Source organism: Scyliorhinus canicula, chromosome 1, assembly GCF_902713615.1.
Source record: "Scyliorhinus canicula chromosome 1, sScyCan1.1, whole genome shotgun sequence".
NCBI classification, from domain to species: Eukaryota; Metazoa; Chordata; class Chondrichthyes; order Carcharhiniformes; family Scyliorhinidae; genus Scyliorhinus; species Scyliorhinus canicula.
In genome coordinates, this window is record NC_052146.1 from 277,543,252 (window position 1) to 277,560,183 (window position 16,932).

Sequence of the window (16,932 nt, forward strand, 5' to 3'; positions counted from 1 at the left end):
CAGTCTCAGGACAGAACAAGAGGCCATTGTTCCCTGACCAAGTGGGTTCCATTATCAAAGGTAAGTATTGGCCTATTAATGGTAGGAATAGTTTAGTCTTTTAGCATTATATGCATGAGTAGCGAATAACTGTATATTAATAAACGTGTCTTGTTTTGAACCTTACTAATTGGTGTATTGAGTCATTGATCTGAACTTGAACTTGAACCTCGTGGTGGTATCATAAGGATACCTGGCGACTCTAGAGCTAAGGAATAAAACAGAGCCAATTGAGTGTAAAGCAAACTCACCAGAATGAGCAACAGTCCCTCTTCAATATGGCGACAGTTTACGTGCTTACCCCCAGCCTTATTGGGCACAGGTCAATTTGACGAAAGAAGCTAATCGCTTACCACCTTCCAGCCCCATCAAATGCATATCCACACATATACATTCTTTCAAGATGCAAGGGGGCTTCCTTACTCACCCTTGCAGAGTGGAGAAGGTCATTCACGCTCTTCCGACACTGCACCCAGGTCCTGCGGATGACCTCATGGTTGCTCACTATCAATGCCACCTCTGTCCAGGCTTTCTTGTTGACATCTGGAGGCTTCGCTTTGCCATCATGTGGCAGTAGTACCTCCTGTCGCTCACTCAATGCCTGCAGGAGGGCCCGCAAGCGGTCATTAGAAAAGCAAGCGTCTACAGTCATTTCCATGGCTGCCTCCTTGGTTTGGTCCTCCGGATGACGTGACTTAAATCCTTGGACAAGTCGGTCCTGACTTTGATTCTGGATACCAAGATTTGACTGACTCCTGTCACTGAGCAAACTCCCAAAGCTCTTCACTACGGTCTTCACAGCGTCCTTCCTGGCAGCCTGCTAAACATGCTGCCTGCAGCTGACTTCATGGAGGAGCCAGCCCTGTTCCTTCCAACCCCTGTTCCAGCAGTGCCAGCCCTCTCAGCGAGTGAGTTTCACACTAGGCAGCTATCAATTGGCTAGCTAGCGCATGATTGCTGTTAGCTGCCAGTGTCAGGCGGGAGTGGAGTTTACAGCCTCTTCTGGGCCCGCCAATCACGCATGCACGCTGACTGAAAAATAGAGGCACGTATTTTTAGAATTCAATACAAAGCTTGTTTAGCACACTGGGCTAAATCTCTGGCTTTTAAAGCAGACCAATGCAGGCCAGCAGCACGGTTCAATTCCCGTACCAGCCTCCCCGAACAGGCGCCGGAATGTGGCGAGTAGGGGCTTTTCATAGTAACTTCATTGAAGCCTACTTGTGACAATAAGCAATTTTCTTTTCATTTTCAGATAGCCATGGTGGGATTTGAACTAACATATTTTTGATACCTGTAATGTCAAGGGGCTGGGTTCTTCCAAAATGGGACCATGTCCCCATGCCGGCATAGAAACGCTGGTGATTTACTCTGGAGATTCCTGTAAGAAAGATGAGCTGATTCAATGCCCTGCAGGGGGCTAGCAGGGACCCAGGATCATTCATGCAGCTTTAGCTGCGGATACAGGCCCCCACACTTCCGGTTTTGAGTCCGCGCATGCGCATGGCGGCAGCATCCAGCGGCCGTGCCGAGCGCCATGGCGGACTTGGACCGTGGAGCCAAAATAAAAACTAGACCACCCCTCCTCCCCCCCGATCGGCCACGCGCCCGAGCATCTGACCAGGCGGATCTGTCCCCAGCTGCCTATAAGGCACCCCCCCCCCCCCCAAGTGTCCGATCCCCCCACCTGGGCGGCCACGGACTGAGTCCGCAACCACCACACCAGCATGCTGACCAGCAATCCCAGGTTAGTTCCACACTGTCGGGAACTTGGTCGGTCGGGAGCGGAGGATCGCTGGGCGTGCCTTTGGCAATGGGCCCCCAGCCGCGCGGAGTACTCCGCAATCACGCCGATCCTCGGGTCCTGGAGAATCGCTGGACTGTCGCCCGGCCCGATTTCAGCGCGAAATTGGATTCTCCGCCCCCACGCCGAACGTGATTTCAGCACGGAGCTACGGAGAATCCAGCTCAAGGTCTTTGGATTGCCCATCTAGTGATATCCAATAATCTTTTTATATTTATTCATGTACAGTATGTGGGCGTCGCTGGTTAGGCCGGCATTTATTGCCCATCCTTAGTTGCCCTTCAGAAGGTGGTGGTGAGTTGCCTTCTTGAACCGCTGCAGTCCTTGAGGTGTAGGTACACCCACTGTGCTGTTGGGGTAGGTGGTCTAGAATGTTGCCCCAGAGACAGTGAAGGAACGGTGATATATTTCCAAGTCTGGGTGGTGAGTGACTTGTAGGGGAACTTCTAGGTGGCGGGGTTCCCAGGTATCTGCTGCTCTTGTCCTTCTAGATGGTAGTGGTTGTGGGTTTGGAAGGTGCTGCCCAAAGAACCTTGGTGAGTTACTGCAGTGCATCCTTTATACTCCTGACTTGTGACTTGTAGATAATGGACAGGCTTTGGGGGGGGGGGGGTCAGGAGGTGAATTACTCGCCATAGGAATCCTAGCCATTGACCTGCCCTGATAGCCACAGTATTAATATGGCTAGTCCGGTTCAGTTTCTGATCAATGGTAACCCCCAGGACGTTCATTGTGGGGGATTCAGCGATGGTAATGCCATTGAATGTCAAGGGGCGATGGTTAGATCCTCTCTTGTAAGAGATGGTCGTTAACGGGCACTTGTGTGGCATGAATGTAACTTGCCACTTGTCAGCCCAAGCCTGGATATTGTCCAGGTCTTGCTGCATTTGAACATGGACTGCTGCGTTATCTGATGAGTCGTGAATGGTGCTGAGCATTGTGCAGTCATCTGTGAACCGCCCCACTTCTGACCTTATGATGGAAGGAAGGTCATTGATGAAGCAGCTGAAGATGGTTGGGCCTAGGACACTACCCTGAGGAACTCCTGCAGTGATGATGGAGCTGAGATGATTGACCTCCAACCACCACAATCCGTAACACTATTGTGCCCTTACAATATGATAATTCATATTCAGTTGAAATAGTAATAAATGAGTTGACCCATCTGTCCAGAGAGATGAGGGCATTGTCGAACTGTGATTCTTGGGTGCCTTAGTCCTCAATGTGCTTTTCACCAACATCATCATCTCCCTCCTCAATACCATCTGCTGAAATGGTGGAGCTGTAGGAAAAGAGGATGGAAACTAACAATGGGTGAGCATCAGCCCCTTTTAGATTAAGGAAGAGAAGTGAGTGCAAGATGGTGGCTGTGTGATGCTTCACATGGATTCTGGGGCAACAAAATCACACAGATAATGCAACCTCACTTAGCAAAAGCTATGAACACTGTCCTCAACAGTCTTCTCAAAGAGGGTGGGCGGGATTCTCCCATACCCAGTGGGGCGGGGGGTCCCGGCGGGATGGAGTGGCGTGAACCACTCCGGCGTCGGCCTGCCCAAAGTTGCGGAATCCTCCGCGCCTTCAGGGGCTAGGCCAGCGCCGGAGTGGTTTGCGCCCCGCCGGTTTGCGTGGAAGGGAAGGCCTTTGGCGCCCCCGGCGGGGGCGGTCGGAGAATCCCGACCTAGGCCCTGACACTGCCGAGGAAACAGTGATGTTTTACGACAGCCAAAACGGTGCATCAGCTGCACAGATTCAGCAACTCTAAATGGGCGAGCACCATCACCGCGTGGAACGCAACCGGTTCCAAGCAAAACGCCGCCGGATTCGCCGGGTCCATGATTGCCGCACATGAGACTCACAATTCGCAGCCGCACATAAACATCCATCCCCCCCCCCACCCCACACACACACACCACCCCAGCCAATAAGATGGCTGGAAGGAGAGCAGCTACAGGGTTCAGGGACGCTGCGCTGGACACCCTCCTGGACGCCGTGGAGGAAAGGCAGATGACCCTGTACCCTAGGCCTGGGGGGAAGGCCACTAGGCGCCGCCGTACGCCATGCCTGGGCGCAGGTGGCAGACACGGTCAGCGTCATGGGCAACGTCATCCGGACTGGCATCCAGTGCAGGAAGAAACTGCACGATCTGCTTAGGGCGGCCAGTGTGAGACGGCAGCGCTGTGCCCCTGGCACTAAACCCGCCCCTCCACACACCCGTAACCTAGCCCCTTCACCCCCCAAGGGGACGGACGAAGCCCCACCCTGCCCCACATGCCAGCACCCAAGCCAGCCACAATGGTCGGGTGCCCTGGTCACTGATGCCATCATCTACCCATCCCCTGGGCTGCGTCGGACTGTCATTGTTTGTGTTTGCCCCCCCTCCACATCCAGGAGAAGGCCGTGCATGACCGCCGGGAGCGGGATAAGAACGGAGGGAGACCACCAGACCTACGGTCCCTCACTGTGACCGAACAGAGCAGACTGGACGTGGTCGGCCCAAAGGAAAGGGGGGTCGCCGACGCAGAGGTCGGCAGCAACGAGCAAGTGAGACCCTGCTTAGTTGCGGATCCCCATGACACATGTGGACACCCCCCCCACAACCCAACCCCTCACCACCACAACCCACACACCCCTCCAACCCGCACTGCCCTCAGCCCCCTCATCCCACACCCATCCCAACCCCGCCCCCCCGGTCCCGTTCTCTAACCATACATGCCGTCTTGTGTCTTACTGGACCTGCCGGAGATGGGGCCGGTCCATCCGGAGCCCCCAGCCAGTGCCAGAGCCAATGCCCCACAGATCGCAGAGCACTGACGGGGAGAGCAGCCAGACACCAATCCTCTGCCTGAGACTCAGGAGACCCTGGAATTCGGGTCGGAGGAGGACACGGACTTTCCGTCTCCAATACCCTCCACCATCTCAGAGTCTATCACCTTGGTTGGGCACATTAGTGAAGAGGCTCCTGGGACACTACCTGGTGTGCACCACACTTCTCATCTGGTACAGCAGGTGGAGGTAGCAGCAGCCGAGGGGCTGGATGGTCGAAGGGCAGGCCGGCCCCAGGAACCAGCGGCTGCCCAGACGGGTCCCGGGCTTCTGGAACATCCAGTCCCAGCCACAATGGAGGTGCAGTCAGAGACCCAGGGACTACAAGAGGGGATGACGGCCGGCTTCCAGCACCTGTGGGCACAGGTGGAGGAGTCCATCCGCACGCAGGTACAGGGTTGGTGCCGGTGGAGGTAATGGGTGCGATGGTGTCGGATATGGGTCAGAGTGTGTAAGGCCTAGGGCATTCTGTGCAGGCGGAGACCGAGGCCCAGGACAGGGCTGTCCTCTCACAGGCAACCAAGTGCCAGAGCCACCTGAACATCCCAGTGGAGCTCCTCAGCGTGGCCCAGTCACAGAAGGGCATGGCGGAGAACGTCGGCGGCATTGCCCAGGCGCTGGTCGGCGTGGCGTGGACACTGGGCAGGGTGGCCAATACCCAGAGGGACGTGGCCCAGACCCAGAGGGAGGTGGCCCACATCCAGAGGGATGTGGCCCAGACCCAGAGGGACGTTGTCAGGGTGGTGGCCCAGACCCAGAGGGACGTTGTCAGGGATGTGGCCCAGACCCAGAGGGACGTTGTCAGGGTGGTGGCACAGTCCCAGAGGGACGTTGTCAGGGTGGTGGCACAGTCCCAGAGGGACGTTGTCAGGGTGGTGGCACAGTCCCAGAGGGACGTTGTCAGGGTGGTGGCACAGACCCAGAGGGACGTTGTCAGGGTGGTGGCACAGTCCCAGAGGGACGTTGTCAGGGATGTGGCCCAGACCCAGAGGGACGTTGTCAGGGTGGTGGCACAGTCCCAGAGGGACGTTGTCAGGGTGGTGGCACAGTCCCAGAGGGACGTTGTCAGGGTGGTGGCACAGTCCCAGAGGGACGTTGTCAGGGTGGTGGCACAGACCCAGAGGGACGTTGTCAGGGTGGTGGCACAGTCCCAGAGGGACGTTGTCAGGGTGGTGGCACAGTCCCAGAGGGACGTTGTCAGGGTGGTGGCACAGTCCCAGAGGGACGTTGTCAGGGTGGTGGCACAGTCCCAGAGGGACGTTGTCAGGGTGGTGGCACAGTCCCAGAGGGACGTTGTCAGGGTGGTGGCACAGTCCCAAACGGAAACGGTCGACTCCCTGTGCTCCATGGCCACAAATGTGCAGACCCTGGTCGAGACCAGAGTGGGCCTCCAGGACCGGCAGCGCCAGGTGGCGGGGGGGGGGGGGGGGGGGGGGGGTGGCTCCGTAGGCAGCTTTGCCCCATGGAGTAACCCGGGGGCCATCAGGCACCACGAGGGAGATGGAGGTGCTGGGGCCTGTGCCGGTGATGTGAGGGGAGGTGCCGGAATGGCGCAGCACCTCGGACTCCCCCCTCCTGTCCCTGGCACATCTGGTGGGCAGCGGGCATAACAGGGCGGCACCATGCCACCCGGGACACCCGAGCAGTAGCCGGTGTACAGGCTGGATCACCCCAGGAGACGTGCGCCAACGTCTTTCTCGCAGGGCAGGAGTCACAGCAGTCCGCCTCTGCTCCTGCTGTACCGTCTGGGGAACCACCTAGATGTAGCGTTAGGGCAGTAAGGTCAGAAAGTTAGACATCAGTTAAGGTGGCATGGGTGGAGGACACAGTTTGTCTTGGGGCCCCTTGGCACCTCATCCTCCTCCTCGGCCTCTTGCGCGGCCGGCCCTCCAGCCTGAGCGGCTGCCACCTGCCTCTCTGCAGCCCGCTTCTCTGCTGCAGACTCTGCTCCTCTCTGAACGGCCTCCGCTCATTCTGCTGCAGGGCATATTGCAGAGCTGTGGCCATCGCCACGGCGGCCAGCATCGCAGGTTTCTGTCCAAAAGCCATTCTCTGCAGGGGCTGAAAGGCCAACATGTTAGCCCATCCAGGTTCCGTGGGCTACATGGCTGCTGGTTGGCACTGCGGGCCCCACCCATGCAAGTGCCCCCTCCACCCCCCACCCCTGCCGCGTGGGTATCCGGCCCCGTCGGTGCCCCTGGCCCTGGCGCCCACCCTGCTGCCAGGGGCACGGTTGGCTGGCACTGCCCTCATTGGGGGCTGCCGTGGCTGTGGCCCTGGGTGGTCCCCCGGTGGGTGGCTGCCAGTTGAGTGGAGTGTTCGGGGGCGGGGGACCATGCCCTGTCGTGGGGGGTGGGGTGCAGGGGTGGGCGCACTAATACGGCCGGTGCCACTGTGAGAACCAGGGGCCGAGGTGGGTGGTCAGCAAGACGGGTATTTTACACATGTGACTGGAGAAGAGGTGGCTGCTTCAAAGTGGAGAGGTAACAAAATGGACACGTACCTGCCAAAAGCCAACTCCATTGAGCGAATAACACAAAAGGGAAAGAGATAGTAAAACTGTAGAACACTAACTAAAGAAAAAGGGGAGAGACAGCTAACATCAGAACTGCAGCAGGTTGCAGATATAGTCTCCCGAAAGAAGCTACCATTTTCCGCCATCGCTGGACCTGAAGACTATTTCCCAGACATGGCCACTTTATTCTGGTTGATTGTAGTTATTTGCTGGATTTAGCTCATAAAGCTACTTACTATTGGATGTTGTTTGGGAAAGGCGGTGTCTCAGAGTTCAGGTAATGTAGGGGACCAAGGGATAGTTTGTATAGCCATCAGTCTACTCAAGTGTCATAGTGTTTGCAGCAGCACGGTAGCACAGTGTTGCTTCACAGGGTTGGCGTGATGAGAGACTTCAACTTCCCCAATATTGACTGGGACTCACTTAGTGCTAGGGGCTTAGATGGGGCAGAGTATGTAAGGAGCATCCAGGAGGGCTTCTTAAAACAATATGTAGATAGTCCAACTAGTGACGGGGCTATACTGGACCTGGTATTGGAGAATGAGCGTGGCCAGGTGAAAGAAGTTTCAGTAGGGGAGCATTTCGGGAACAGTGACCACAATTCAGTAAGTTTTAAAGTGCTGGTGGACAAGGATAAGGGTGAATGTGCTAAATTGGGGGAAGGCTAATTATAACAACATTAGGCGGGAACTGAAGAACCTAGATTGGGGGAGGATGTTTGAGGGTTAATCAACATCTGACATGTGGAAGGCTTTCAAATGTCAGTTGAAAGAAATTCAGGACCGGCACGTTCCTGTGCGGAAGAAGGATAAATACGGCAAATTTCGGGAACCTTGGATAACGAGAGATATTGTAAGCCTCGTCAAAAAGGAAAAGGAGACATTTGTCAGGGCTGGAAGACTGGGAACAGACGAAGCCTGTGTGGAATATAAGGAAAGTAGGAAGGAACTTAAGCAAGGAGTCAGGAGGGCTAAAAGGGGTCACGAAAAGTCATTGGCAAATATGGTTAAGGAATTTATGTGTGGAGCCAGAGGAAATGGGTAAGGTACTAAATGAATACTTTGCATCAGTATTCACCAAAGAGAAGGAATTGATGGATGTTGAGTCTGGAGAATGGTGTGTAGATAGCCTGGGTCATATTGAGATCCAAAAAGATGAGGTGTTGGGCGTCTTGAAAAATATTAAGGTAGACAAGTCCCCAGGGCCTGATGGGAACTATCCCAGAATACTGAAAGAGGCTAGAGAGGAAATTGCTGAGGCCTTGACAGAAATCTTTGGATCCTCACTGTCTTCAAGTGATGTCCCGGAGGACTGTAGAATAGCCAATGTTGTTCCTTTGTTTAAGAAGGGTAACAAGGATAATCCAGGGAACTACAGGCCTTACGTCAGTGGTAGGGAAATTACTGGAGAGAATTGTTCGAGACAGGATCTACTCCCATTTAGAAGCAAATGGACGTATTAGCAAGAGGAAGCACGGTTTTGTGAAGGGGAGGTCGGGTCTCACCAAATTGATAGTTTTTCGAAGAGGTCACAAAGATGATTTATACAGGTAGGGCAGTGGATGTTGTCTATATGGACTTCAGTAAGGCCTTTGACAAGTTCCCTCATGGCAGACTGGTACAAAAGGTGAAGTTACACGGGATCAGGGGTGAGCTGGCAAGATGGATACAGAACTGGCTAGGTCATAGAAGGCAGAGAGTAGCAATGGAAGGGTGCTTTTCTGATTGGAGGGCTGTGACTAGTGGTGTTGTGCTGGGACCTTTGCTGTTCGTAGTATATATAAATGATTTGGAGGAAAATGTAACTGGTCTGATTAGTAAGTTTGCAGACGACACAAAGGTTGGTGGAATTGCGGATAGCGATGAGGACTGTCAGAGGATACAGCAGGATTTAGATCGTTTGGAGACTTGGGTGGAGAGGGCAGACGGAGTTTAATCCAGACAAATGTGAGGTAATGCATTTTGGAAGGTCTAATGCAGGTAGGGAATATACAGCGAATGATAGAATCCTCAAGAGTATTGACAGTCAGAGAGATCTATGTGTACAGGTCCACAGGCCACTGAAAGGGGCAACACAGATGGAGAATGTAGTCAAGAAGATATACGGCATGCTTCCCTTCATTGGCCGGGGCATTGAGTATAAGAATTGGCAAGTCACGTTGCAGCTGTATAGAACCTTAGTTAGGCCACATTTGGAGTATAGTGTTCAATTCTGGTCACCACACTACCAGAAGGATGTGGAGGCTTTAGAGAGGGTGCAGAGGAGATTTACCAGGCTGTTGCCTGGTATGGAGAGTATTAGCTATGAGGAACGGTTGAATAAACTCGGTTTGTTCTCACTGGAACGACAGAGGTTGAGGGGCGACCTGATAGAGGTCTACAAAATTATGAGGGGCATAGACAGAGTGGATAATCAGAGGCTTTTTCAGAGGATAGAGAGGTCAATTACTAATAGGCATAGGTTTAAGGTGCGAGGGGCAAGGTTTAGAGGAGATGTACGAGGCAAGTTTTATTTTACACAGAGGGTAGTGGGTGCCTGGAACTCGCTGCCGGAGGAGATGATGGAAGCGGGGACGATAGTGACATTTAAGGGGCATCTTGACAAATACATGAATAGGATGGCAATAGAGGGATACGGACCCAGGAAGTGTAGAAGATTTTAATTTAGACGGGCAGCATGGTCGGCATGGGCTTGGAGGGCCGAAGGGCCTGTTTCTGTGCTGTACTTTTCTTTGTTCTTTGTTTTTCTTTGGATTAATTTCAGTGGTCCTGCAATTTCATGTCCATAGGCCAATTTAGAAGGACTAAATCTGGTTGAATGTCAAATAACAGAGGTGGGATCCCTTTGTCCCAATCATGAGGGTGATTTTGACTATATGCTCTCATCATTGAAGTTTGATGCCACCTCTCTAATGGCGAATTTGCATCTGAGCATGGGCAGCACGGTAGCACGGTGGTTAGCACTGTGGCCTCACAGCTCCAGGGTCCTAGGTTTGATTCCCCACTGGGTCACTGTCTGTGTGCAGTCTGCACGTTCTCCCTGTGTCTGTGTGGGTTTCCTACGGGTGCTCCGGTTTCCTCCCACAGTCCAAAGGCGTGCAGGTTAGGTGGATTGGCCATGATAAATTGCCCTTAGTGTCCAAAAAGGTTAGGAGGGGTTACTGGGATAGGGTGGAAGTGAGGGCTTAAGTGGGTCAGTGCAGACTCAATGGGCCGAATGGCCTCCTTCTGCTCTGTATGTTCTGTATGATCTATCATTTCCCCAGATGTCTGCCTCTAATCAGCCTCCTGGTGGGAATTCTCCGACCATTCACTGGCGGCGGTGCCCACCCATCTGCGCGTTTCCTGGTGGCGCAGGGCGGATTCAGAGGGAATTCCCATTGGCAGCGACGGGAACAGAGATCCCCGGCGCCTGCGAATAGTGCGTCTCCTCCTGCCGCCGAGAAACACACAGCTGGGAAGTCGGAGAATTTCTCCCCCCCCCCCATTCCCAGTTTGATTTTGTTCTTTTTTTAAAAATCTTAATTTCCCTCCTTAATAACACCTCTGAAGTGGTCCAGGAAGCAACTCAGTCAGAGGGAAATGGGCTGAAGAAAATGCTGGTGACACCCGCATCTAAAATGTAAAAGAAAACTCAGGGGGATTTTCCATCCCTGTTTCCAGGGAGCGGGAATGGCGGAGGGGGCGGAGAATCGAGCGGGAGCCCCAACGGGGCTTTTACACCAGCAGGATATCCCTGCTCGTAAGTTGGGAACAGCATTTGCATTAATTTAAATAAAATTATCATAATCCCCACCCTCTGTTACCTTGTTGGTTCATGTCCATTGAGGATGCCCCGCCGCCATGATGTTGTGGGACCTGCCTCTTCCATTGTTTTTCACAGAGTGTTTGAAAATAAGGTGGGAGAACCTGGCAAGGCAGCCGGCAGACTGCTCTCCGCTTTTCCCACCCAACACAATGCATTAAAAAAACCGGGAAAATTCTGGCCCTTGAACTTCAGGTCACTTTTTGGCTGGCAAATCATTCTAGATTATGGGACACTACCAGGCTTGTCTGCTGCTTTTCCTTTATTCTAGTAATCCTGTGCCTCAATTTTCTGCTCCTCCATTGGGAATTTCTCACTTTGTATGGAGCTAGTTTTGATCTGTTCGCGCTGGTTCCCATCTCGCTCTGGATTCGGTTCTCTTGTTGGCTGATCTCTGCTTTGTTTTCTCCGGTAAACAGACTCCAGAACAGAAAAGTGTGAAGTGATTCATTTTGGAAGAAATAACAGGAAGACAGAGTACTGGGCTAATGGTAAGATTCTTGGTAGTGTGGACGAGCAGAGAGATCTCGGTGTCCATGTCCATAGATCCCTGAAAGTTTCCACCCAGGTTGAGAGGGTTGTTAAGAAGGCGTACGGTATGTTAGCTTTTATTGGTAGAGGGATTGAGTTTCGGAGCCATGAAGTCATGTTGCAGTTGTACAAAATTCTGGTGCGGCCGCATTTGGAGTATTGCGTGCAGTTCTGGTCGCCACATTATAGGAAGGATGTGGAAGCATTGGAAAAGGTGCAGAGGAGATTTACAAGGATGTTGCCTGGTATGGAGGGAAGATCTTATGAGGAAAGGCTGAAGGACTTGAGGCTGTTTTCGTTAGAGAGAAGAAGGTTAAAAGGTGACTTAATTGAGGCATACAAGATGATCAGAGGATTAGATAGGGTGGACATTGAGAGCCTTTTTCCTCGGATGGTGATGTCTAGCACGAGGGGACATAGCTTTAAATTGAGGGGAGATAGATATAGGACAGATGTCAGAGGTAGGTTCTTTACTCAGAGAATAGTAAGGGCGTGGAATGCCCTGCCTGCAACAGTAGTGGATTCGCCAAAACTAAACGCATTCAAATGGCCATTGGATAGGCATATAGACGATAAGGGAATAGTGTAGAGGGACTTTAGAGGAGTTTCATAGGACGGCGCAACATCGAGGGCCGAAGGGCCTCTACTGCACTGTAATGTTCTATGTTCCAGTCATCCTTCAGAACGCCTCCATTGCACTTTGCTGGACATGCAGCAGGGTAGCATGGTGGTTAGCATAAATGCTTCACAGCTCCAGGGTCCCAGGTTCGATTCCCGGCTGGGTCACTGTCTGTGTGGAGTCTGCACGTCCTCCCCCTGTGTGCGTGGGTTTCCTCCGGGTGCTCCGGTTTCCTCCCACAGTCCAAAGATGTGCGGGTTAGGTGGATTGGCCATGCTAAATTGCCCGTAGTGTCCTAATAAATGTAAGGTTAAAGGGGGGGGGGGTTGTTGGGTTACGGGTATAGGGTGGATATGTGGGTTTGAGTAGGGTGATCATGGCTCGGCACAACATTGGGGGCCGAAGGGCCTGTTCTGTGCTGTACTGTTCTATGTTCTATGTTCTATGGTGTGACTGGCTCTTCAAGCTTTTACATGCTCAGTGTCGTGTGTTCCTTAGTCCTTGCACAGCTGTTTCTCCGATCGCTTTCTCTCTTCCCCACGGATTGCATGGATTTACCTTTAACTTTCCCCCATTTCCTGGACTTTGTCATTCTTGGTCCTCAGTGTGGTGATCTTTGTGAGGTTGACTTCCGGATGGAAAGCGTAGTATTCACAAAGACACTTGAAGCTAGGTTCATCAACGAAGCTAAATTTATTTACCTTACTTAAATTAAAGTTCGACTTATTCCTACAGTAAACAGATTATATTAAACTACATTCACTAACACTATCTCTATACTCTAACTGTAACTATATTCTATCCTCTCTAGCTCTACTATGCAATTCACTCCAGACTCCTCTCCTCTACTCCACTCTCTCCCAGAAGCCAAAGAGTCAGTGCCTTTTATATTTCAAAAGCACTTCATTGGCTGTGAAGTGCTTTTGGAAACCATGAAGTTGTGAAAGACACTGGGTGGGATTCTCCGCCGGCCGACCCCGGGATCGGGAAAGGCAATTGGGCAGATAATTGCCCGTAAGGTGGAAATCGTGGGTGGAGCCCGACAGAATGCCATGCTCCGGTGCCTCGATGGCAGCGTCAATGCGTTCTACTCTTCACGTACAGAAACCACTATTGGCATATCCTTAGCAGGCTTGACCTGATATTCCCCAGGGCCTCCGTGATACTCCGCCACCGCCAGGAGGAATTACTGATGTTGAGTTTCACTTGTGGTTTTAAAAATCGGGAAACTGGCACCGTGGCTGCTGAGGGAGAGAGAGGTTACGAAAAGTGTCCAACATCGTACACTGCACCGACGGTTGTGCCGCTGGGTGGGAGGTTTCTGCCAGGGCCGGGGAGAGCAGCGGGGTGGGGGGGAGACCCAGGACATGGGCCATGGGCTTGGGTGGATGGTCACGGACCACCATTGCCGCACGTGCCACACTTTCTGACTGCCCACTGTGAACTTAGTGCCACGGATCATATGGGTTCCCCCCCCCCCAGGTCACTCCCCCCCCCCCCCCCCCCCCCCCCCCACCCCCATAAGGTATCCTCGGACCCCAGCCGCCCCATCAACGGGATGGGCTCCAGCGCAACCAATGCCATCTTGTTGGCTAGAATGAGTGTGTGTGCGGAGTGGAGTGCTAATATGTGGCTGCTGCTGGTCAGCCTCTCGAGTGCCAATCCCGACCCCGGCGAATCGGACACTGTTTTTCATTGGAATCGCTCGTGTTCCACGTGATATTGGTGCTGGCCCATTAACGGTTCCGGAATTGCTCAGGGACCAGCGGCAATTCTGCTGTCATTGAATCCCACCTACCCTGTCACGGCGTCAACACTTAGGGCTGGATTCTCCGATTGCCGATGCCGAAATCACGTTTGGCGATTGGCCGGAGAATCCGCTTTTATGCCGAAATCAGGGGCGCCACGTTTTTCGAATGCTCCGCCCCTTCAAAAACTGCATCATCACTGAGTACGCACACACCGTTGGGACGGCCTCAGGACGTCACCTGAGGCCCTCCCCCGATGCCCCACCCCCGATGGGCCGACTTCCCAATGGCGTAGGGCACATGTGTTCTCAGTTTTCGGTGACCTCGCGTGGCGGCTGCGGACTGTGTCGCTGTTCAGCTGGCCGGAGGGGGGGGGTCTTCAGCGGGAGCTGGGGAACTGGTGGAGGGTGGTGAGAGGGGGTTACAGGGGCACTATCTGGCTTGCTGGATCCGTGTGCGGCCGGCACCATGTTGTATGGTGCGACCGCCGCAGGTCACCACCATGCGCATGCGCGGCCACAGAGCCGGCAATTCTCCACCCGTATCTGCAGGTAAAGCCGGGCTTTACGTGGCTCAGCTGCTAGCCCACCACCGGGCGGAGCATCGGTGCGGGGGTACCGCCGACTTTTTGGTCGTAAGAGTAGACACATGCTCCGGACATGGCCTCAAAATCGGGGAATCCAACCCTTATTATTAGTCTCTGAAACGGAGAATCCCACCCACTATATAAATGCAAGTCCTTTTTATTTATTTTAGGAGGTTCAAAAGTAAATATTGGCACATCATCACAGTAAGAAGTCTTACAGCACCAGGTTAAAGTCCAACAGGTTTGTTTTGAATCACTAGCTTTCGGAGCGCAGCTCCTTCCTCAGGTGAATGAAGAGATGGCTTCATTCACCTGAGCATGAGCAGAACTCCGAAAGCCAGTGATTCGAAACAAACCTGTTGGACTTTAACCTGGTGTTGTCAGACTTCTTACTGTGCTCACCCCAGTCTAACGCCGGCATCTCCACGTCATGGCACATCATCACTACAAGTACCAATGCAATCAAACTAATTTCTATCCTCGTCTGACATTCACTTTGCATATTGTATGATTTAGAGTCAAATAGTGATAATACGGCAAAACCTCGGGCCCAAAGGCCTACTGTAACCCATTAATGTGCTCATTAAGAACAATTAACCCAGCACAGACAAGACTGGGAACCTTTCTCATCTCTAGTGCCACCCTTTGTATTAACGGCACAAGATGTTCTAATACTTCCCTTTCACCACTGAGACCTTACCTTGACTCACTGTAAGTCTACTTTCTTTGACTACTGCGAGGACCCAAAGTGAAATTTGTAGTTTGTTTGTTATTTACAGCACAGAAAGAAGCCATTTGGCCCATCGTGTTTGCACCGGCTCCCAAAAGTGCAACCCAGCTAGTCCCATTTCCCAGCCCTATCTCCGTAGCCCTCTAAATTCATCACTTTCAAATCCAGCTCTCTTTTGAAACCTCCTAAGGAACCCACCTCCACCAGTCCCAGGCAGCACATTCCAAACCCCAACAAATGAATTATTTTCATTTCAGTCGGCAAGTAACTTCAGCACAAAGCTGGCTTTAAATTGGCAACAAAAAAACAAATCTGGGAATACTGATAATATTACTGGGCTACTAATCCAGAGTCCTTTGGATTTATGGTCCCGAGGGATGAATTCATATCCCACGACAGCAGCTGGGAAATTTAAAATCAAATAATTCAATAAAATTTGAAATACAAAAACTGGCATGAAACTACTGGATTATCACAGAAACCCATTTGGGTCACTAATAGCCTTAAGGGAAGGAAGTCTGGGTCGAGATGTGACTTCAGATTCATTGCAATGTGGTTGACTCTGAAAAGGCCTAGCAAGAGTTGTAATTAAGAAGGCAGCTGACTGCCAACTTTTCAAGGGTAATTAGGGATAGACAGTAAATGTTGGCCTTGCCAGTGATGCTCACATCCTGCAAGTGAATAAAAAGAGAAGGAGGCGGTAATAAAGGTGATGGAAGATTTGGAAGGTCACACTGATGCTTTCTTTCGACAGCACACTTCTCAGTTTGGGGCAATGGCACATTGTTCAAGCACAGCAATGGCAGCTCGACACTGTAAGCTTCACACAATGTTTGGTTGGGGGTGACTTACTACTTGAAAGAAAAGTTAAAAATGTACAATTACCAGTGCTGAATCCGCTCACCTTTACAAGGGTAAACGAATCCCACCTTTCTCTCCCATCATATTTATTTAAATTATATACAAGGATGTAAAGATACTTACAGAATAAAATTGGATGCAATTGAGTGGATGTGTGTCAGATCAGGAAAGAATCCTATTCCAGTATTACAAATGCTCCTGGTTTAAGAAAATAATTATGAATTGATATTTATTTCAATATTTATGGGAATTAAAAAACTCTTCAACAAACAAAGTACAATAAAGTGGTTTAATTTTAACTTACATGTGTCCTCAAAAGTCACAGAAATACAAGTTTACAAAAATATAGAAGAGAAGATACATGCAAAGAGAAGTATTTTAAAAATAATTCCTAAATTAAAACAATAGCAAACAGTGTTCAAAATCCCTCTAAATTCCCAGATTTAGTGTTATTTTCCCTTTTTTTGGATGGCTCATCTACTCTGGTTCCCATGGTGGAATGAATTCTGTTTAGCTGATGTCATATACAAAGGAAATCGGCAAAGGAAATTTTGCAGAGTAAAAAGTACTTTCTATCTCGGAAGAAAAAAGATTTTGCGCCAGCAATGCAGCATACTGGATGTCGATCCTAATTTTCTTTGCAATTGCTTGTCCCAAAGAAAATGAGAGCACAGGGCAGTATCCATTTCATATTACTGCAATCTAAAAAGTTCTTACGTCAGACCATGCAATCTAGCGCCTATAATTTAATACCCTCGGACATCAGTCATCTATGGTCACGATGCTCAGTTTTCTTCATTACATGCTGTGCCTTATCATAATATGGGATAAGTTAACACTTATGCAGGAAGACATGGGTTAATTCGGAC

General features: G+C 51.5%; 1 protein-coding gene across 1 annotated transcript in view; it reads right to left on the bottom strand.

Annotated features, from left to right (window-relative positions):
* Window positions 1-16,932, bottom strand: part of LOC119964708 (lutropin-choriogonadotropic hormone receptor-like) — a 213,856-nt gene that overhangs the window by 87,110 nt on the left and 109,814 nt on the right. The window contains exon 5 of the mRNA XM_038794622.1: window positions 16,187-16,261. Coding sequence (XP_038650550.1) covers window positions 16,187-16,261 — 75 coding nt within the window. The remainder of the gene's footprint in view (window positions 1-16,186; window positions 16,262-16,932) is intronic.